Genomic DNA, 22,678 nt, shown 5'->3' on the forward strand with positions numbered 1-22,678 from the left:
AAGTTGACTCACTATTGCTATAGCAGTCTCTAGAGATAGTAACTTGTTTGAGAATAAAACTAATTTGTTAGACAATAGTTCTGAAACTTTTATTAGCCTCTTTATTTTTCGGAAGATTAAATATGTCAAATGTAAGCCATAACTTCTACTTAACATACTCTGGACGAGCGGTGGACTCTGTCCCACAAGGAATAATTAAGTCCAGTAAGATGGATAGAGGGCATAGGCTATGTATTCTTGTATGTGAGCATAGCCTTTCCTTTATGGGTTTATAGCAAGATTTGTAAAAAAAAATGAAATGAAATCTTTGAGTTTTACATCCCACGTTTATGCCGATTAGGCTAAAGGAGACAGTGAAGATGAATAATGAATTAAATGGTGGAATGAAGAAAGTGGGAGGAAACGGGAGAACCCCGAGGAAACCCACGCACACGGTGTTTGTCCACCACAAAGTTCACTTGGCGGGGGCTGGGATCGAACCCAGGACCCCAAGCACCAGAGGTGAATGTTCTACCACTGAGCCATCGCGGCCCCCAGCAAGATTTGTAGTTTTCAGAAATGTCATTAAAATAAAATAACGTAAGCGAGTGACTTGAAAAAATACTAAAAACCTCCGTCTCCTGTGGAAAACAATTTGTCTGCAAAGTGTTAACTTCTACCTAAATTATTATACAAAAACAGGCATTGATAAATATTGTTTTTCTTTTAAAAAGTAACTCGAAAGAGAAAGAAGCTAAAATGTTTGAATTGTATCATTATTCGCGGGTCTGCAGTGTTAAAAGCTTAACATGCAATTTCCAATTTTTTAATAGAATCACTAGATACTCACAAGAGAGTGTTGTAATAGCGCTATTATTATTATTATTATTATTATTATTATTATTATTATTATTATTATTATTAAAGTTCTACAGTACGTACCTTTGATTAGGGACAATTCAAGGTGTGTTTGTGCTACGAAATTGAATTTCGCTCGTGCTTGGCCTTCCGTTGGTCGCTTAGGAGTAGTTCGAACACCATCGTACGGAATTATCTGGGAAACAAAATCAAAAATATTTTTAGCTATACAGGCTACTAAGTGATAACTAAATGGCATACTAATTTAGTTGATTGAATATGGATAGTTCATTTTCGCACATTTTTGAAAATAAACAAAATAAGGAACACTTTTGCAACTCAGTATCTTAGTACTTAAAAAAAAGATACAATTTCAAATAGTCAGTTTCCTTGCAAAATTACTGGGTCATTACTTGTATTCTGGTTATATGTTTGTAAGTTAAGGCGCCACAATTTACTTACGAACATATAACCAGTTTCATACTTCACTAAAATATTTATGAACAAATTATTGAAAATGGCCATAGTTTTTTTCAAAGTTCATAATGCTAAAATGAAATACAAAGAAAAACCTACGAAATTAAAATTATGAAACATAATGTACCGGAAATATTACGAAGTTACTATCTAGATCTTCTAATTAACACTCAAAATGCTTCCTTGTACCACGATGCTCTATCATAGGGATGCAAAGTACTGTATTCCGTGCACGTCTTCTACATTTACCATACAAATTCAGAACTGTGGTCCAACTTTTGTCCAACTTTCTCTAGTTCGAGCTTAATTAAGGTTTCTTTATTATAATATATATATATATATATATATATATATGTATGTATGTATAAAATGTCTTCTTCACTTTACTTTTAGTATTATCCGATTGTTGTAAAACTTTATACCGTACAGGTTTTTATTTTACAAAGTAAATTGCCTACTGGGACAAACTCAAGGTAACTTGAATGGTAAGTTGGTAATTTATTTTCCATTGCATTGTGTGATGGACATTCTCACATCAATCTGAAATATTGAATTGCTGAATTCGAAAATACTGACACAAAGTTGATCGCGGCTTGAAAGGTTGTTTCTATTAGACATTTAACATATAATTGATACAAGAAGGAAATAAGAACGCTTGACACAGCAGTTATTAAAGCGTTATATACATCAGTTATGTTAAAAAAAAGTACTGTAAAGAAGCATATTTTTAGTCGTCATTATTCGTTTGAAGTTTAACTTTTCTTTCCAGAACAAAGTCTATGTAAAACGTAGACCTAAATTTAAAGTTAAATAGAATGAAACATACTCCTAGCAAAGATTGAACTAAGATTTCTCGTATGAAAGGAAGCTAAAATTTTCATCATATTTATCAATAAATGAAAGTAAAATTCTAGTTAACTTTTAATATTGTTTAGCTAAAATTTGCTTAGCTTTTACTAAGCCTCTTTTTTCTAGTAAGGAATTTAACAACTTACCTCTACATAATTGAATGGAAATAGTCCAATCATAGCATTATGTTCTCCTTCATACCAATTTTTGTCAATTTGACGACGTACAAAAATTATATCTCCTCTCCTAAAGCTCAATTCCCTGGAAGAATGAACGACATGATATTTTTAGCGCATATGAAATGCACGTTTAAATTCTATATAATGTTACTCTGTATACACAGTAATTAATAAGGCAAACAAAGGAAAGCATAGATTTATCCGATTATTTATTAAATTAATTGTTAAACAAAGGATAATTTTCGTAGATTGTAGCTTTAGCACTGAACAGAATTAGCAGTGGTTAAATTTATGATCTGTTATTGTTTATAAACAAGATGTAACTGATTTATAATAAATTTTAACGAACACACTACAAAAACAATTTTGTCATCGAATTGTAAGTTTCAAGGAGACACAGCAGTCTTGGTTCGAGTCGGACTCACGTCCGCGTGGCCCTAGGTTCAATTCCTGCCAGGTGCTTTCCAATTTTCGGCTACCACTCAGCGTCGTTAGGCAAGTCACTGAATAAAAGACGTGACGGCCATTAGGTCTAGAACACTCCTTATAGCCTGTTAAGAGACAGAGCAAAGCAGCGCTCTGACCACGTTTTAGCCGCTAAGCTAGACGTAGTTTCAGCCGGTTGCTAACAGATGGCGTTGGAGTGGGGTCAGGCCCACAAAGGGCTGTCACGCCAAGTAGTTTGGATTTTCATTGTAAGTTTCGAAACATATTCACCAAAAATAGTTATAGACTTCTCTGTCCCTCTTTAGAAACCTTCGATTTAGAATATTTGATATCATCTAAATATCCAAAAGTTGTTAATACATGTATTTGAAAAGAAGAAAACTTACCTAGAAGATTGTCCAACGAAGTTATATAACGCTCTGGCAACCATCTTTGGTTCCGGTGTACGATCTCGAGGCTTTGTCTTCGGCACATCCTCTAAGAAGTCGTCATATCTATTTAATGGGATTGGCGATTTTTGTGAAGGTCTGAGGAAGAAGTGAATAACATGATTATACACTGTCTCAAATAATAATAATAATAATAATAATAATAATAATAATAATAATAATAATAATAATAATAATAATAATAATAATAATAATAATAATAATAAATATTCCTCAGTTGAATTACTGAGGAATACCACCACAAGAAGTTATAAAGGAAATATACCTAATTAATAGCTTATCACCTTAAGCTTAGTTTTATAAAATTTTATTGTTTGTGCTTATTTGGAAATGGAAGAAAATGAGTGTAATATTCTAGAGCAGTAATCGCCAAACCGCCTATCGCAAGCTACTAGTAGTTCGCGGGAACATTTTTGGTAGATCACGTTAACGCTCCGGTTGGCTAACCTTGATATGTAAGTTAATAGGCAATAAACAAATGTAAGATTTTTTTAAAGTTGTTAGTTCTTTTGGTTGGTAGCTCACAATAGGATTTAAAAAAGGTACGGTAGCTTAGAAGCTTCATTAAGTTTGGCGACCACTGTTCTAGAGTTACGTCGTGTAGGGTGAAGTAGATGTATGATTAATGTAAGCGAATAAAGATGGAGCATATGAAATGTTGAAATGAAGAAGTGAAATAAAGAAAGTGGAAGGAAGCACGGGAAGCGCGAAAAAGGTCACGGACATTATTCACTGTCTATGGACTAGAACAGAAAGAGACACCTTCCTCATTGAAGATATGCGCTCCACCACGCACCAATCATTCTACCCCCTTCTGTACTTGTTCGGATTTCCATAATAGCTGTCCTAAGATTTTTAGTTTAGTTATTGTAATTATCATGATTTTCAACATAACGTACTAACACTTGAAATCTACTTGTGAGGAATGAAAAGTGTATCCAAAGTACAAAAAGTGGAAACAGTTTAATAGCTATCTCTAATCGATAATTGTTAACGTTATCAATAGTGTTCTTCTCTTCGATTATTTAAAAGGAATCTTATTTTGAAGAGATTTGTAAGTTTGAATTACAGTGAAACCTGTAAATTGTTGCCTTGATTGTACTGAAAATTCACAGAATGTCCAACTCTATTAGTACACATATCAGTATTCAAAATAATTCCCCACGTAAATAATTGCGGCTAAATTAGGAAATTGGCCAACTTAATGAGTTTTATTATATGTTTTATTGTTCAGTAAAACAATAACTTAACTGAATCTCGTGTTTTCATACTACAATCAAATCGTGTATATATATATATATATATATATATATATATATATATATATATATATATATATATATATATATATATATATATAGATGCAAAAAAGCCGGCTTTTTTGAATCGGTGGTTTTTTTCACATAAAAAGCCGGCTTTTTTGGGAAAAAAACGAGAATTTTGGAAATTTTGGCTTTTTTCAACTTCATGATTTTTCTATCTAAATAGCTTTCTTATAGTATATTCTATAGTTAGATAAAAATTCCATGACCTGAATGTGATATTTCGCTCTGAAATTCACCATCAAGATGGATGGAGCACATGTTTTACGAATTAAAGCTAACACGAAGAATGTAGTATTTGAGGGTAATTTTAGAGGCTATTTAACTTTATTTTAACTTTTGAGTTATCGACATCTTTTTTCTTCTCTAGTTTGTCATCCGTGTTTCATTTCTAAGAGCTTTTAGTACTCTAGCTTCTAGCGCAAAAGTTAAACTTGCCCGTTTTTCTATTTATCCGTCAAAGCGTACGTTTTTTAATATATCCGTCAAACCGTACTTCCACATTTCTGTTATACTGAAGCTGTGAAGTGATTTAGCAATAATTTCCCGACAAACCTTGAATACCAATTTATACAAATAATCAGTAGCGGATTTAGAAAAGTACTTTAGGAGGGTTTTTTCTGATTGATTCGTTTCCTAAAAAGTCCTAATTTTATTTGGGAAATGCTTGAAGTTTATGAGTACAAGCATAACTAATATTTCGTTTCGTTTATATGTTTAGCAATAATCTTCCGGATTCAACTTTAAAAATCATTTTATACTGAGAATCAGTGGCGGATTTAGAAAAGTATTTTGGGAAGGGTTTCTTACTAATGTTTAGTTTTTTTAAACATTCGTAATTTTTATTTGACGGGAGCTTAAAGTTTATGAGTAAAGGCATAAATAATAGATATTTCGTTTGTTGCAGACATTCCGTAACTTTGGAGAACGGGCTTCAGTCCGAAAGACCGCCCCCCTAACCTTCGCAAAACCGTCACTGCTGGTAATTAGTAATAATAACGATTTAAAAACAATAAAAAAGGAAGTCGCCCAACTCACAGTACACGCACTATTTCTACATTCACCGATGGAATGAAGAAAAGCTTTGTCAGAATGGTCGAATGCTGGTTGAATCCCGGACTTCCCGATAGAAGCGCAAAAGCTAATCACTCAGTCATGCTTGTTGTGCAGTTGTATTTAGCTTAACTTAAATATATTCCGTAGTCTTTTTTTTTGGGGGGGGGGAGTTCCGTAATGATATTTTGAATCCCTCTTGTTAAAAATTCAGAAAACTTGAGGATTGGGTAAACTGTGATGGTGGTTCTATAAAACTTAACTGTAGAATTACAAGAATATACAGAACCAAAAGCTCTAGATGTGCAGCCTTTAAGTGTATCATATAAATCTAAGTAGTTCTCTTATGTTTTATTTTAATTTTATTTTGTTTCAAAAAGAGGGTATGGAATATTTTGAAGTAAAAATACTACATACTATTTTGCTAGTTATTTGTGTATTCTTTAAAAAGAAGTGTTTACTTTTAGGGTTGGCTGATTTACACCAACTTTTTTTTTTTTTAATAACTGGTTTAAACCACAAAAATAAAAAGAATGAAAAATGCGAATCGTGTGAACTTCATGGTAACGTTTCCAGATATCAAACCACCTGCAATAGTTTTATTTCCCTTTCACCTTTGAATCAAGGTGTCCCATGTTCAATTCTCGGTCGAACCACAATCCTTTTTTCATGCGTAACCCAAGTAGCGGTTCGGATGTCAGTTTAAGCGAAAGTCTTCTCCTTGATAACCTCGGTATTTCGTAAGGATGTTAAGCCTAAATATACGAAACAAACCAAATTGTATATTTCTACATGCCTAAATGCGTGTTGTTTTATAAAGAAGCTAATATTGCTTAAATATATTGATAGAAATTGGCAAAATTTATCGATTGCCTACGTAGCTTCCAACATTAGCTTGGATTGGACTTTCAATGATATCTACGTACCGGTACTAAATTTGTAATTTAATACCTCAGTTTTAGCGTACTGATTATGGTACGTTGACCTTTAAATTTTACATGCAAAGCAATAACAGGATTTTCCCGTTATTGTCTTACATTTCAAGTAATGACGGGATTTTCCCAATGGCTAGGGCGGGAGATTCTCAACTTAAGAAATTTACTGACCGCACTTCTTTAAGCTTATGGGAGTTCTTCCGGCATAACCCCGCTGTTGCATAATAACATCAAGGCGAAACAAACTTAGGCTATTTCTGTGAATATGTAATATAAATACATAAAGCAAAAAATCTAAGTCAAAAAAGCCTGGTTTAAACCAAAAAAGCCTGGTTTAAACATCCCCCAAAAAATCGGGTTTTTGGCATTTTCAAAAACAACCACGGTTTTTGCCAACTCTGCTTACTTTTGTATATAGGAGGTTAAAAAATTCTTATTATATACATTGGTTAATCCTGTGGAATTGATAATGTAAATATGTTGAAGAAAAATTGTTTGAAATATTTTTTCGAAATTCATAGTTTATTTTCGATGTTTTATATTATTATCAGCATCAACCACTAATTAAATGACATTTTGTGTTATAGAGAAGCGATACCAAGTCTGTTTTATCAATTTAAAGCAGTATTTTGAAAAAAGCCCAAAATTTCCGAAGCAAAAAAGCAAAGCAGAAAAAACCGAGTTTTTTTCCAAAAAAGCCGGTTTTTTTCCGAGCCCTTGCATCTCTATATATATATAAAGCTTCCGTAAAATGTGTGCGTGTTTACTTACGTGAAATTGTCTGTATGCCTTCGGCTCTCCATATCCTGTAACTCTTGCAGATATTTTCTTCTTCTCTCTTCCTGGTAAATTCTCCTCATCGCCTCCTCCTGCCTCCTGGCCAACTCCTCTTCTGAAACTGCCTCCTTCGCTTGGGCACGAACAGGACTACGATAGTGGATTGTCACCTCCGACTCCACATATTTGTGAGGAGATTCTATACAGAACACATACCATCAACAAAAGAGATAATCAGAGAGATTATTCTATATTAAATGTATACAAGATCTCTCAACGTTTAAAACATTTTCAACATATTGCACCAAACTATTGTCATTTTATAGGACATCTTCCTGGTGCTTCAGTTCATAGAAGAGTATGGCTGTTCTCATTTTCAAAAGACCACACGTTTGTATGTATACTGTATTTTATTCGAATTCTCGCTGAATACCTCGCACCGTAGCAAAATTAATTATCTGATGTTTTATTGGTCGATATAACCCTGACCTTGTCTAATAAATTTCACTGTACGTAACTCTTTATATTATATAATGTTGATAGAACAAATAGAACTATTTCCTTAATATTGCATTTATCATTCTGCTGAGGAAATTTGACAAATAAATGGAAACGAAACCCTCAGTGATTTTAGAGAAAAGTCGGTCACCTATTATCTTGTCTGTAATAATGCTGGGATAATTAACTAAAAATAAATAAAACATTTTCCCCCTAAAAATAAAGAAATCTTGATTACAGAACATGTTGACATACTCTTCTAAAGTTCTTGAAATACTCGAAATTGCAATGTGTATATTTGATATAAAATAAATTGAAATAAAGTGAAGTTTTAATTTAATGCCCCGCGGGTATGTTTTGTAGGCCACAGAAGACATATTTGCAAGTAAATAATTATGGAAGAGTGTGGTGAAACATAAAGAGAATGAGAGGAAAAATATGGAAAGCTACGAACACGATTTTGTTCCGACAAATTTACATTATAATCGGAAACCGAACTAGGATCCTTCACACTAGAGATAAGCGCCTTGTAACCCTTATTCCCCCCAATAAAATGTATTATTTGAAGCGCAATTTCCGAAAAAATATATATATAATTTGGAAGAAAAATACCCTTCAACTTTCTTGGAAAAGTGCTGCCCCTCATTCATAAATGAAATTGAATCAAATGAAGCCATATCTTGATTTATCTTTTTAACTGACTTCAGAAAAGGCTCTCAATTCGACTCATTTACATTATGTATATATATTGGGTGTATGTTCACGCATAACTTCAATATAGTACCTCTGATTTTGATTATTCTTTTTTTTTTTTTTTTTCTTTGTTTGTTTGGAAGGGCATACTTTCCTGGTGGTCGTATATGTAAATTTCATTAGAATGTAATGATATTCTTTAGGAATAGGGTCATGAAACACGTCAATAAGTGCAACGTAAGAAATGATTTTTCGACGTTAGATATATTGTTTAGTATGCTGAATTGTAGTAAGTTTTGCAGTTGGTTGATTGAATTGGAGTTTAACGTGCCTTTTAACATCGAGACTATATGGAACGTAAACTTAGAGCTTAACGTCGGATCCGACCATATGAGCTCCCACCGGGAATTGAGACCCGGTCTTGCACACCGAAATCGGTCTGAAGTTACATAATGAATCTTCATTACATATTTTATGTTACTGGCACGTGTCTTTCTTGGATTTCAATTTTCATGTACAGTAGTGTACATTCACTATAAATCTGCGAGAAACATTCAGAAAAAAAATTAAATATTTAAATATTCTTTTGCGTGAATCTACAATTTATACAATAAATTACGGAACGTGATTGAAAAGAATAATTGTGCACACTATGTAATTTGCTTAATACTTCCGAGATAAATATTCAACTTATAATTTTCTCCTAAATTTTAAACTACGCATATACAATTATATTTTAAAATATTTGTTTAAATCTCGATTTGAATTAAATTGAGTAATATAAGCAGTATTTCTTGGAACTTAAATTCTGACTACAAAAACTGTAACAAATAGGTATATTATTTAATTAAATATTTATTTATATTGAGAATATACACTAGTATTCCAGGTTTAAAATTCAGTGTTTTTTTTTATTATTATTTTTTTTTAAATCTTATATCGTAACAGATCATATTTATTTTGTTTGTTCTACTCAGGATCTCCGTCTGTAGCCGTTCAGCAGCACAAAGTAATGTTATAATAAAAAATAAACAAAGAAAAGAAGTTATACTCATTAATTAAATTTGGAAATTGAGAATATAAACATAATTAATTCATTTAAAAAAATATTATTTAAGATCTATTTTGAATACCATTACATATTGATGAATGTGTTGACTTTAAAGGTATTTTAGAATAATTAGCACGGAAAATCTTTGAGTAGATTATATCAATATATCACTAAGCTAGAAATTCACAGATAAAAACTTTTATATTACTACACTTCAGTTTCTGTTCATGATTATATAATGCTGTTTTAATATAAATCATTGTAATTGACTGGCAATGAATCTACTCTACGAAACGGGTTTCTAAAATTTGACAGAAATTACAGAAGACTTTAAAATAGATATTGAAATCGTATATTTCTATCATATGCTGTTTTATCTAGAAAATGAGAACAATTTTCACAGCTTTTAAAGACAAGAATAACTTAATCTATACTAACTGTAAGGTACTGGCCCATAGACAATTGGATCTAAGATTTGACTTCTTCTGTTTATCGTTGTAAGTTCATTGCTATGATCAGTAACGAAAGATTCTGACTTCGGCCGCGAACTATTTTTCAGCTTTTGAGCATTCGAGCGAAGAACTGATAATGAAGCTATCGAAAAATCAATAGTCGTCTCCGATGTGCACATTTCTCCCCATACAATAAACGAATTCAAGTTGTAGTAAAAAAACGTTCTTGAAACTTTTGTATTTTCAGTTTAACAACACTGAATAACAAACGTACTATGCACAGTAAGATATAATAATAATAAAAGAAAGAGATTGATTCAGATTAACTTCTATACTCGAGGCATGAACTTTAGATAGTAACTATCACTGGTTTGATAAGATTAGCCAAATATAAAAGGTCTCTTTAATAATTCTTACTTATTTCTCTAATCTGTTCCTTTATCAAGGAAAAGTACATACGATTTTAAACAGAGATAATGTTATCGCATATTAATATACCGACATCCAAGGAACTAATTCAACTGATAAAATAGTCGAATGCTATCAGTTGAAAATGAGAACAGAAAGCTTTACTTGTTTGCTTTAAATATGTTTATCTAATAGCAATATAATCACTGTTTATGTCATTTTCATCACTGAAACGAGAACAAATAGTATGTTTTACATTATTCACAATATTTAGATAACATATTTGTTATTATTATTATTGAAGAAATAATTCTTTATCTTAGTATAAGTTATTGCACTACGAAAAGGTATGCTTATTAATATGCTAAAATAAAAATTGTTTGTTAACATGTACCAAAAAAACGTAATTTAAATCATGTGAGAATACAAAATATAATATTCTACTGATAAAATATAACCAAAAAGTAATAAACGACGGGTTTCCTTAAATTAACAGACAGTGAAAAATGATACAGTGAAACACAAAAGTAATGAAATCTTAGCTTAAAGTCCCATACTCATATTCTATAGGTTCAGAAAGACAGATGATAAATGCACGAGAATGACGAGGAAAGATTTGATTAGATAAATATAATTGAAGGAGGCATGATAGCTTCAAAGAATCTATGGACCTGACTTTGTTCACTGCAAGTTTATGAGATTCGAATCGTACCAGGTCCCTTTTGAAACAAAGATGAGATTAAAAACTACTCGCTGAGCAAAACAGTACGTTTATTGTAAAAATTATTAACATGTAACAGTTTCGCCAAAGTGGATAGTTGGCGAAACTTTTACACGTTAATAATTTTTACAATAAACGTACTGTTTTGCTCAGCGAATAATTTAAATCAAACAAAAGTAAGAGTTTTTCCACTGAAACATCATGTTCTTGGTGAATCAAGAAATTTGATAGTTTTCTAACTTCATATATCTTTTTCTTTCTTTGTCTGTTTCCTTGCCTTTCAATAAGATGTTAGATATAAGCTAATTATTTTCTGAGCAAAACTATATATTTTCATTAAAATTCGACTCGTGTTACAGTTTCGCCAACTAACTCTTTGGCTTCATCAGACACTAGTCGCCAAAGAGTTAGTTGGCGAAACTGTAACCCGTGTCTAATTTTAATGAAAATATATAGTTTTGCTCAGCAAGTAATTGGTTTATATTTAATTATAACAAAGCAAAGCTTCTACTTATGGACAATATCAAAGATGTTAGAGTACCCACCCACTTATCTTTCAGAAGCTCGATACCTGCATTTAGTGGCAGTATTACACAAAACGAAAACACAGACATTTCGCTTTTTTCATGGTAGATTACTGAAAACAATTAAATAGATTTGAGCTCTTTTCTGTGGTAGAACTGCAGAAAATAAAGAAGTTTTCCTTTTAGTGGTAGGAATGTAGAAAACATAGGTTGCATAACTTACATTTGCTGGCAACAGAGGAAATGCCAGTTTGAAAACCAATCAATATAGCCAGCTCCGGAATGAAAACAGAACTCACAAGTAGTGGATATTGGATTTTTTTTTAATCGTAGAAACTACTACAGGAAAACAAAGGTAGTTCTTGAATATGAAAGTCACAAAAATCTATTAATGTGAGAATTTCCCAAATTCGGCTTTCTATGAGCAATGAAAAGCTTCTTTTCAAACAAGCTCTCTCTCTCTTTTTTTTTTTTTTCATCTCTATGAATCATTTTCTTTACTTTGCCGACTTCGTTAACCGACGGAGTGTTTTATACATCGTACATTATAACGAATAGGTAAATAAACAATATTTGTGGTTCACTGTACAACAAATTATGACAGATGCCAACAAACTGTAACTAACAAACAACTTACTTATTTATTAATCGTACGGATTTTAGTGCTAATACTTTTGTACCAATTTTTAATACTAAATTAAATTATAAACAGATTAGACAAGATATTTAAATACGTTGACTAAATAACCCACTACTTAAAAATATTTGCTAGGTTAAAAAAGAAGCATCTTAAATTAGAAAACTACTAATATATAGGTAAACAATATGTACAGTACCTTGGGCCCAGTCTCGGTATGGCATATCCCTGGCTTTGGGTAAAGGAACTGGGCCAATCACTGGTTCTAAGAGGTGAAAGAAAAATATAAACAAAGGAACAAAATACATACCATCAATATACTTGTTCAGTCAGAGCAAAGCACATTCTAAATGAAACAAAAATAAAATAAATGCGCAGGTAACTTCTTTTTGCTTTTAATCAAGCAAGACAATTAGCATTGCATTTTTAAATGCACAATGACATGAAGCATGCAATGTGTAATTAAAATGTTAAATGGAAATGAGAAAAAATTATGAAACACTTTTTAAATCTTATAGTGTCAAACTAGTCACGTAATTACGGAGTTCAATTCACAATGATAAAAAGTCAGTTCTTGTAAAGAATTTGGGTCACTATAATGTATCTGGCGTTTTGAACTACTATGTCCATGAAACCCAATTAATATCTTTAGTTACAACTATTGCTTCTCAATATTGTCGTGAATGATCTAAATCGTCATGAAATTATTTATTCCTTTTTCTTTCTTACAGATCTTAAATCCCTAAAAGTGTTATAATTCTGGTTACATGTTTTAGATCTTTACTCATAAATACGTATCTGTTCGCGTATTATCTTTAATCCATGTACTTGTACAACTGAACTTATTTCACATTGCCATCTAGTTTATGCCTAGTATTGTTAGCAAATTTCTTCTTTATTTCCCGTGAATTTTCTAGTTAGTCTACATTATCGAAATATCCCTATCTACAACATAGGCAATTTCAAACAAAAACGAACACTTGAAAGAAAAAAAAAGAAACAAAGAGCTAAATATCGTATGGTCTTTCATCATATAAGACTCAGAAGACGAAATCACCGTGTGAATTGGAGTTGAGTTGATTTTGAGTTTAACCTCCCTTTCAGCAGCGAGGCTATATGAAACGAGGCCTACTGATTAACGTGGAAATCTGAACCACATGAGCTCCTGCTGGGAATCGAACCTGGATCTACCACGCCAAAGGCACGTACGCTAACCGCTTAGCCAAGAACGAGCTGCCATATGAGTTGGATTTTTCGGAAGTACCTATACGTTGAATGGATTCATTTTTGCTTTCAACCGTCATTGTAATATTACTTGATTTCTCCTCTTTATTCCTTCCAAAAATCCGAAGATCAACCCTGTGTAGGTTCGAAACTTAGATTATATAAAGAAGGATCGAGTGGTCAATACTTACTCTCTCTCTCTGTATATATATATATATATATATCGGGTGTTGCAAAATAAGTGTTACAACTCTTGGGAGGTGACTCCTGCCACTGAGACAAGAAAAAAAGTTATCTTGAACTTTCGGCTATCGGACATAGTTTCGTATCTACAAGGTGCCGAAAGCGTGGGAAAACGACTTTCGGACGCCAATAGTTCGGAAACTATCCAACGTAAAGAGGGCGGGTAAAAAATTCACTGAAGAAGTCATACGTGCTGTATTGAATTTGAATGTTTCACAATCCTACCATGCACGCGCAAGGGATTCCCCAAAGGAACGTATGGAGTCCCGGATAATCTGCCAAATGAAAATTGGTCTAAATGGATATGAATTGATAGGGTTTCTACCAGGTAACAATCATTCGTTTGTATTAAGTCGATATCTGGAACAAATACAAAATGGCGGACACCATGCCCGTTGTGTGTGGTTGCATAATCGCCAGGTACGTATGCTGGCCAACAGTGACGTTCTGAGTATTAAGTGTAGCGAATTTGTACTCAAATGCTCTAGAAAGGCATATGGAGTGTCTGTAGAGCACAACAGATGAAACAGGGTGATTCATATGTGTGGAAACACTTAACGAAAAATGTCCAGAAATGCACTCGTACTCAGTAAACATGAGTTCAAAGCGTCGGAAATGTAAGGAATAGTATCAATAACATGAGAGCCATTGCCTATTCACTAATAATATTCCCTCAAACCGATGCAATATGATGCGCAAGGTTGCATACCAATAAGGATGCAACAACTAAGGTCAAGTTGAAATTGTGGAAGGAGACTCACAAAGAAACTGGATAAACTAAAAGAATGTCACTACGCGTAGTGGGATAGCATGGTTGATATTAAAATGTGGCCAATGTGTGTGTTGATATCGATATGTAGCTAATGAACAAATGTCAACACATCCCACTACTGCTGGGACACCTTCCCACGTGCGAAAAATAGGAAAATAACTACTCGGGTCTTGAATCTACGAATGTGGACTCCCAGCAAGATTGGAAACTGCGACCATGCGAGCGAAAGCGAGCGCTCTAGCCCTGAGGCTTTAAGGGAGCCTTACTTTCTCTGTATTCATTTCTTTGAGGAGCATCCACTTTGTTTGGCAAGCGCTCTTGTACAGCCTCCCGACATGCTTGTTTTATTTTGTTATTCCTACTGCACAGTTGTAAACAATCAGAGTTTAAAAGGTTTCTTCCTATTTCTCTTGTCGTTTTATTTTCCATATGTATGGTATTCCAGCAGTAGTGTTACATGTGTCAAAGTGGCTCATTTTCGTCTTTGTCTTGGCATGTTCACTCTGTGTAAGATACGAATTTCTGGATGTAGTTCCCTATATTTCGAGGACGTTGGACATGATATAAGTTTGTTATTTTCACGCTGTATCAGAATTTGAACCATGGATTAAGAGATTTCTTTTCGTATGTATCGACTGTGGGACAATGTCCCAAACAAAGAGGGACATTGATACAATCGTGTTCTAGTTACGTTCTACCAAAAAGTGCACCAGATGTAACAGCAGAATGTGCGACGTTATTTTCCTAGTTTTCACACGTTTGACGGTGTCCCAGCAGTAGCGGGACATGTTAACATTTGTCCATTAGCAACATGTCGATATCAACACACACATTGGCCACATTTCAATATAGATCATGCGATCCCACTAGCGACATTCATCTAGTTTATCCAGTTTCTTTTTGAATCCCCTTGCACAATTTCAACTTGGTCTTAGTTGTTGCATCCTTATCGGTATGCAAGCGTGCAGATCATATTGCATCGGATTGATGGAATAATATTGGTGAATTGGCAATGGCTTTCATGTTATTGATACTATTCCTTACATTTCCGACGCTTTGAACTCACGTTTACTGAGTACGAGTGCATTTCTGGACATTTTTCGTTAAGTGTTTCCACACATGTGAATCATCCTGCTTCATCTGTTGTGCTCTGCCGACACTCCAGATGCCTTTCTAGAGCATTTGAGTACAAATTCGCTACACTTAATACTCAGAACGTCACTGTTGGCCAGCATCCGTACCTGGTGATTATGCAACCACACACAACGGGCATGAAAGTGCCCGCCATTTTGTATTTGTTCCAGATATCGACTTAATACAAACGAATGATTGTTACCTGGTAGAAACCCTATCAATTCATATCCATTTAGACCAATTTTCATTTGGCAGATTATCCGGGACTCCATACGTTCCTTTGGGGAATCCCTTGCGCGTGCATGGTAGGATTGTGAAACATTCAAATTCAATACAGCACGTATGACTTCTTCAGTGAATTTTTTACCCGACCTCTTCACGTTGGATAGTTTCCGAACTATTGGCGTCCGAAAGTCGTTTTCCCACGCTTTCGGCACCTTGTAGATACGAAACTATGTCCGATAGCCGAAAGTTCAAGATAACTTTTTTTCTTATCTCAGTGGCAGGAGTCACCTCCCAAGAGTTGTAACACTTATTTTGCAACACCCGATATATATATATATATATATATATATATATATATATATATATATATATATATATATATATATATATATATATATATATAGTATGTATGTGTGTGTGTGTGTGTGTGTGTGTGTATGTGTGTGATGTCAGCAACACTGACAACCCAATAACCTCAAATGTTGATTAGTTTCATTCTCTATGTTAGTGCAAATGTATTTGCACAGGCATAATTCCACTTGATTGTATTATTCTTGTAATATTGAACATTTCCTTTTACTTTCTCGTAGTGAGCCATTGGAGGGACTCGACATTTGAACAACCTGTATTTCGGAAACGAAGCGGCATCGGACCCATGTTTATAGGTATATTTTTACTTATTTGGATGTCCGCAATCAACTCGTCACTTTTGGTCATGCATTTATGTTACACCCTGTAAAAGCGATAGCGACGATTCTACGCTGGGCAACAATTGCCCAGCGTAGAATCGTCGCTATCGCTTTTGCCTTTGGTACGAGCAGTTCCGTGTTCAATTCCCGATGAGGACACTCAGTCGAAGAAGTGTAAAATCTTTTTCAAGCCAGCCATCCTGCGTGAGGCTTTCTGAGGTTTTCCTCATTGATACCAATTAAATGCCGGGATGGACCTTACATTATGTTCCCAAGCCGCTTTCTTCTTTCCCCATTCCATTTTTTCTCCCCAATTTCCCGGGCAATATGATCGACGAGGGACGTCATCCATCCCTCATATGTGACGCCTAACATGACCATAGATGACAAAAATCCAGATATCTAATTCCTAATCCTAACAAACAAATTTCTTTAATTGATTACCATATACCACTTAAATTATAAAATATATTATTATTTTCTTTTTAGTCTTATTATTGGAATTAGTTATTTGTAAAAATTGAAATATTTTGTATGTATTATTCTTTCCCATCTCCGTTCTCCAAGCAGTGCTTCAATATTAGATATACGCTGCAGTAGTAATAAGAATTTTCAAAGTAGGAAACAATGAAAACTCATGCATGAATGGATGAATGGACAAAATGAATGGCTAAATTCAAGATGATATTTTATTTATTATTAAATTAAGTTTTCTTATATATGCTTTATGTTCTACTTTATATTATAATTATTATAATGTTATATTACAAGAACTGGCTTTTATACCATTGTGAGTTATGATAATTATCACATTCCATCAATTTTCCCATATTATATATATGTATAATTTCTAGGAAATAGTAAATACTTGTGTGTATACACCAGATATTTCTGCAAATAGTGAAGTATTTTCAGAGTCCTAAGTACTATCAGTTATAAGCAAGAAACATTATGATTTAAGAAACATGAAACCGAAATGATTTTGTTTGAGAGTTATTGCCTCTTTAAAATCGTAAAAATTCAATTTTATGGCTAGATAACTCTAATATTATTATTAGTAAAAAGGTCGACAATGCAGTATAACATATTTATACTAATATACAAAACTCTTTCAAAGAATATTGTTCGTGTATATTCGGCTTTATTTAACTTAAAAACTACTAGAGTCATTTCAATAGGATATTCAAAGTATTTACTGAGATCTCAAGATTGTTATAGGTTATCATGAAACTTAAAGAATATGGAAACTAACAGTAGCAGAAAATGGTGAGACAGAGCATGTGAAAAAAATTGAATAACAACTACGAGTAATCCTTTTCCTTTAAGTCTTTTAATTTCTAATGAAATGGGAAATGAATCAATTGGTTACGGAATGGCGTGAATGTAGCAAAAACGTTATAACTAGGTCTCGATTTTGAGAAAACATTATGACTTTGCATAACAGTTTGTCACTTACTGGTGTGAGAAAGCAATTTAGCTAAATATCCAGTTTCGAAAGTAATTTACGAGCGATTTTGTGGAGAAATCTCATTCAAAAAAACATTTTGAGGTGTGTGAAACCGCTCAATAAACAACTCAACTTTCAGAAAATTTATTTCCAACGCGTGTTAGAGATTCCTAAATTCCAGTTTATCAGTTAATTTGAACTTAATTTCATAATTGTATTATCTCCTCTCTCTCCCTCTTTATATTCTAATCTTATCTCGCGCCAATGAAGAATTAGTATTTCAGCAAGCTGTAGATACAATCATACTTGCACAATCCAAACCAATTAGCATTAGTTTTAAAGATTGCCCAAGGAATTTAACCATTTCCGTTCTGACCGACTAGTGTTACGATGTATCAGTACCAGTGTCCAAAGCAGACGGGAAATCCCTTTTGTAGTTATCTAAGAAGCGTGATAAGAACAGTTTTGAGTAAAGCAGGCAATCGCAACTAGCTCGAGTAGTTTTAGATAAAGTAGGATGTCATTTTATCAATATATAACACTTGGCTACCTAATTTAAATGACTTTCAACTTTTTTATAATTTTACTTAGGCAATAACTCTAAAATAAAGCTATTTTGGACAAATGTTTGATAACGATATTAGCCTATTTTCAACTCTGAAAATATTTCATTCTTGATAAGTAATATCCTACGTTGCGTTTGAGCAGAAGCAAAAAACACGACGTCATTAATCGTAACATTAGCAGAAAATGACGATAACAATTTGTCATTACATGATTGAAAGCCGTTCAGTAATTGATTCTGTTGCATACACAACGCATAAAAATAAGAAAAAATTGAAAAGACTCTCTGCAACAATTTCAGATTGCCATAACATAAAAAAAAAAAAAACACACACACAAACTAAAATAGTTCTCTGTTGTCTTATTGTTTCATGCAGTAGCGATTCTAGAGGCAAAGTCAGATCGGCAAAAAATAAACTCATATCTCTTTAAACTAAGAGAATAAAATTTAGTTAATGCTCTAATTCAAGAATTAGTATTAGGTAAATTTTCTTTCCTTAGTTTGAAGAAATAAAAGTTTAATTTTTACCGGCGTTACTTCCTCAAGAATTGCCACTGATTTTGCGTGTATAATAATATAAATATTTTCTCTGGTGAAGAATGTCCTAGCCCTTCCTTCGGCGTTATCAAAGATTAACCCATTGGCACAAACTTACGAAAAAAGTTCCTATGTCTTTACATAGGCAAAAGAAAGACTTACAGAAATTTCCCGTTTCACCTTCTTTCGACCCGTTTCCACTCTCAACTTCACTCCACTCTAACTCAAATGTTGGTACATATGTTGCGAAGGACTTAGTCGTATACAAGAACATGTTTCATAGCACTCTCTGTCATTTATGTTCATGCAAAACATTACAGGAATATTCTTAATCTTTCCACCAAATGATTATAAAATGTAGTACGCAGTGTCTCGACTTTTCTGAAGAATAGGTCTACTTAAAAAACACTGGCGGAACTCATTTTAACTTCCAGAAAACATATGCACCAATAAGCTGTTTTTTCTTTAAAAAAAAAAAAAAAAAAAAAAAAAATCTTCACTTCCTTCGTTTGCAGGCAAAATCATCTTCGGTGCAAATTTTTGGTTCCTGTGTTACGGGCCATCAATATTTGAGGTTGAATTTAGTCAAATTTTTACAGATAAAAATCATTAAAAGCTATTTAGAATAGGAATTAGGAGGGAAATACAATAGAACTAACCTGTTTGAAAGTTAAGTAAGTGCGGTATATACTAATAATAAAGATTTGCTAAAATAATTGCAGGACAAAATCCTCTCGGCAATGAAGTATGATCATAAATTTCTCAAATAGGACCATTGACTTATTTTCATGAGAAAAAATCCCCTTCGAAACGTAGTACAATAGGAATATTAAAACATTATATGTAACAATAATTAGCAGCGTACGTGTGTGCCGCCGCACAAAAATAATGAATGAGATTATATACTTCATCAAAGGGATTTTAGCTCAATGTGATTTTAAAAGTAATAAAAATAACCTTTTACCAATATTAATAAAGTATTTCCATATTTTGGGTATATACATATGGAATCATGTTCCTACTAATGTTTTTCTCATAACGCTACAGATGGACTAACATTTTAAGTCAAGAAAGTCGGAAGCTTTGTTCCTATATTTAATATATACGAAGTTTAACAATATAAGATATATGTATATCTATATATAGAGCTTTTCAGTAGGGGGCACGCGTACCCTTAAATTTTAGAATAGGCCCACTCTATATAATTCAGTGTGGAATTTGCAGATTCCGAAAAGAAATACCCATAAAAAAGTTAAGATTAATCACAATTATTACTCAAGAGTTTATATATGAAGATTCGTCACGTATAATCTTGAAGTATTTCAGCATAATCCCAATTTTCGGATCTGGATACTTTGTGTTTTGTAGAACTCGCTTATTTCTAGCGCTATATAAGATATTTACTCTGTTAAGCCCTGCCAGCTTTTCAACATCACAATAATATTACTTATGAATACGTTAAGTTAGGCTAGGTTTGGGTTCTTTCGCTTACTTAGTACACTGATCGGCCCGGCGGGGCTTGTCAGAACTTAATCCCTATATAATAACTGCTTTAGAACTGGTTATGCGTCCTTGTATAATTGTTCACAAATAAAAAGGTTAAGGTAGGTTAACTTAGCTATAAACTGACCGTACACTTAAACTACATTTAAAAAACTGTTTATTTATTTATTTATTTATTTTTAAAAGAGCCTCTGAGCAGGTATTGCTGCTAGTTTAGGAAATTAAGTCTTAACATAAAATAAAACTTTTGTTTAACGTATATTCCGTTCTCATTATCTGTAGGCTCAAGGAGACGTATGATAAATTTAAGTGATTTATTATTATTAAAGATCAGATAGAATGAGAGCTTTCTCGTGGCTATATATGGTTAGCGTACTAAGTTTAATTCCCGGTGAGAGCAGATATGGTTCGGATTTTATGTTAAGTTGTAAGTCCATATCTTATACTTTAGCCTCGGTACTGAAAGTGACACTAAATTCTAATTTAAACAAACGAATTAATGTTAATATGGTGGGAGAAAATGGGAAATACACGGATATAATATTGCCAACTAAAACTCATATTGTCTGGCATCTTACCGCGGGAAACTTCACATTAGAAATAATTGTTCTACCTCTGAGTCTCCATGGCCCTTTTTAAATAGTTTCCACTATTGTTTTTCTAATTCTACAAACACTTAGAGACTTTAGTCATATCTTTTGCTCTTACAAAAATATTACGAAGTTGCCTCTTGCTATAAATTACAAATGTGTCAATCAAAAGAATCTATAAAATTAAGTTAGAGAGAGCACACGTTTTCATTCATCCTGGCACAGCAACCTTTAGGGGTCAGGGTATTCCAGTCGGCGCGTAGCACTTGTGCCTTTGGGGTGATGTGCGACAAGCACATCGGCACCCCGTTAATTCTATATTTTATAAATATATTTTTTTTTATTTTTGTAAAAAAAAAATAATAATAACCACAATAAGATTAAAATATCCTGAATTTTCCGCACACTTAAAGCCAAATAAAAATTTAACTTGGCTCAATTGCTTGTACTAACGATATCAAATTCAATTTTCAATAACAGTGCGAACACTTATTAAATCATCAAACAAATACCAACACTAACAGGCCATAATTTTGAAACGTACCTAACATATCGATAACAATATTTCGGATAGGCACTACTTGACGGCTGGTGCTTAGATAATAAATAAAATATACATATCTCGACATATTCACACAAACACCCTCACAACAAATTTACAGTACAGCACAAAGCAAGTGATGTTATTATGAAATTGCTGCAGAGATCTTTATTATTTTCTTTTTAACTGTTATGAATGATGAACAAAGAAGCATTTTTCTTGTGTAAACGATACATTTGTATGAAATACGTAAGGAAAACTTAAAATTACAAACATAACGTACAGGTTGAAGGAAACAAAACAAAAAAATAAGAACAACAAAGACATAAATTAAGGTTACTATTAGTTATTTAGCAAAACAATACTGATAACCACAATACATCAAGATGCACTGTTAATTTTAACCAGGGAACTTATACAAACAAATGCACTGCACATATAACATTTCATTTTTAAACAAATGCTGGCAAGCAATAATATTAAGATTTTAAGTGTATTCTTTTTTAAAATATTAACATAATATTATTAAAATTATTATTATTATAAACCAGTGTTCGAAATAACTCAAAATCAATTTCCGCACACATTTTGAAATAGTTTCGAGAATATTTTTTTAGTCTTCACTGATGTAGACAATTCTACGAATTGTTAAATGATACAGTTAAACTTCTTTTCCAAACATAATATGAAAACAAATATAGCAAATCTTACTTTTATTATTATTTCGTAGCAAGTAATTATTCTTTTTTATTTATTAAAAAAATAATTGACCCTAAAAAACATTTAAAAAATCGTGAACGTTTTGGCAGAAGAGGAAGGCAATAATTTTTTACCGAAACGTTTACAATTAGTTAATTTTGGGTGTTTTTTAAAAAAATGAATACTGAGTATGCATTCTG

The 22,678-nt window shown here is 32.8% G+C and overlaps 1 protein-coding gene across 15 annotated transcripts in view; it reads right to left on the minus strand.

Moving 5' to 3' along the window:
• LOC145694314 (uncharacterized) overlaps positions 1–22,678 on the minus strand; it is a 671,298-nt gene that overhangs the window by 16,805 nt on the left and 631,815 nt on the right. For all 15 annotated transcript variants that reach the window (XM_081770435.1, XM_081770407.1, XM_081770451.1 and 12 more), the window contains 5 exons: positions 12,509–12,574; positions 7,320–7,524; positions 3,176–3,316; positions 2,310–2,424; positions 922–1,033 (listed from right to left, as the gene is read on the minus strand). In XM_081770435.1, coding sequence (XP_081626561.1) covers positions 922–1,033; positions 2,310–2,424; positions 3,176–3,316; positions 7,320–7,524; positions 12,509–12,574 — 639 coding nt within the window. The remainder of the gene's footprint in view (positions 1–921; positions 1,034–2,309; positions 2,425–3,175; positions 3,317–7,319; positions 7,525–12,508; positions 12,575–22,678) is intronic.

This window comes from Thermobia domestica, chromosome 1 (genome assembly GCF_964235325.1).
Source record: "Thermobia domestica chromosome 1, izTheDome1.hap1.1, whole genome shotgun sequence".
Taxonomy (NCBI): Eukaryota; Metazoa; Arthropoda; class Insecta; order Zygentoma; family Lepismatidae; genus Thermobia; species Thermobia domestica.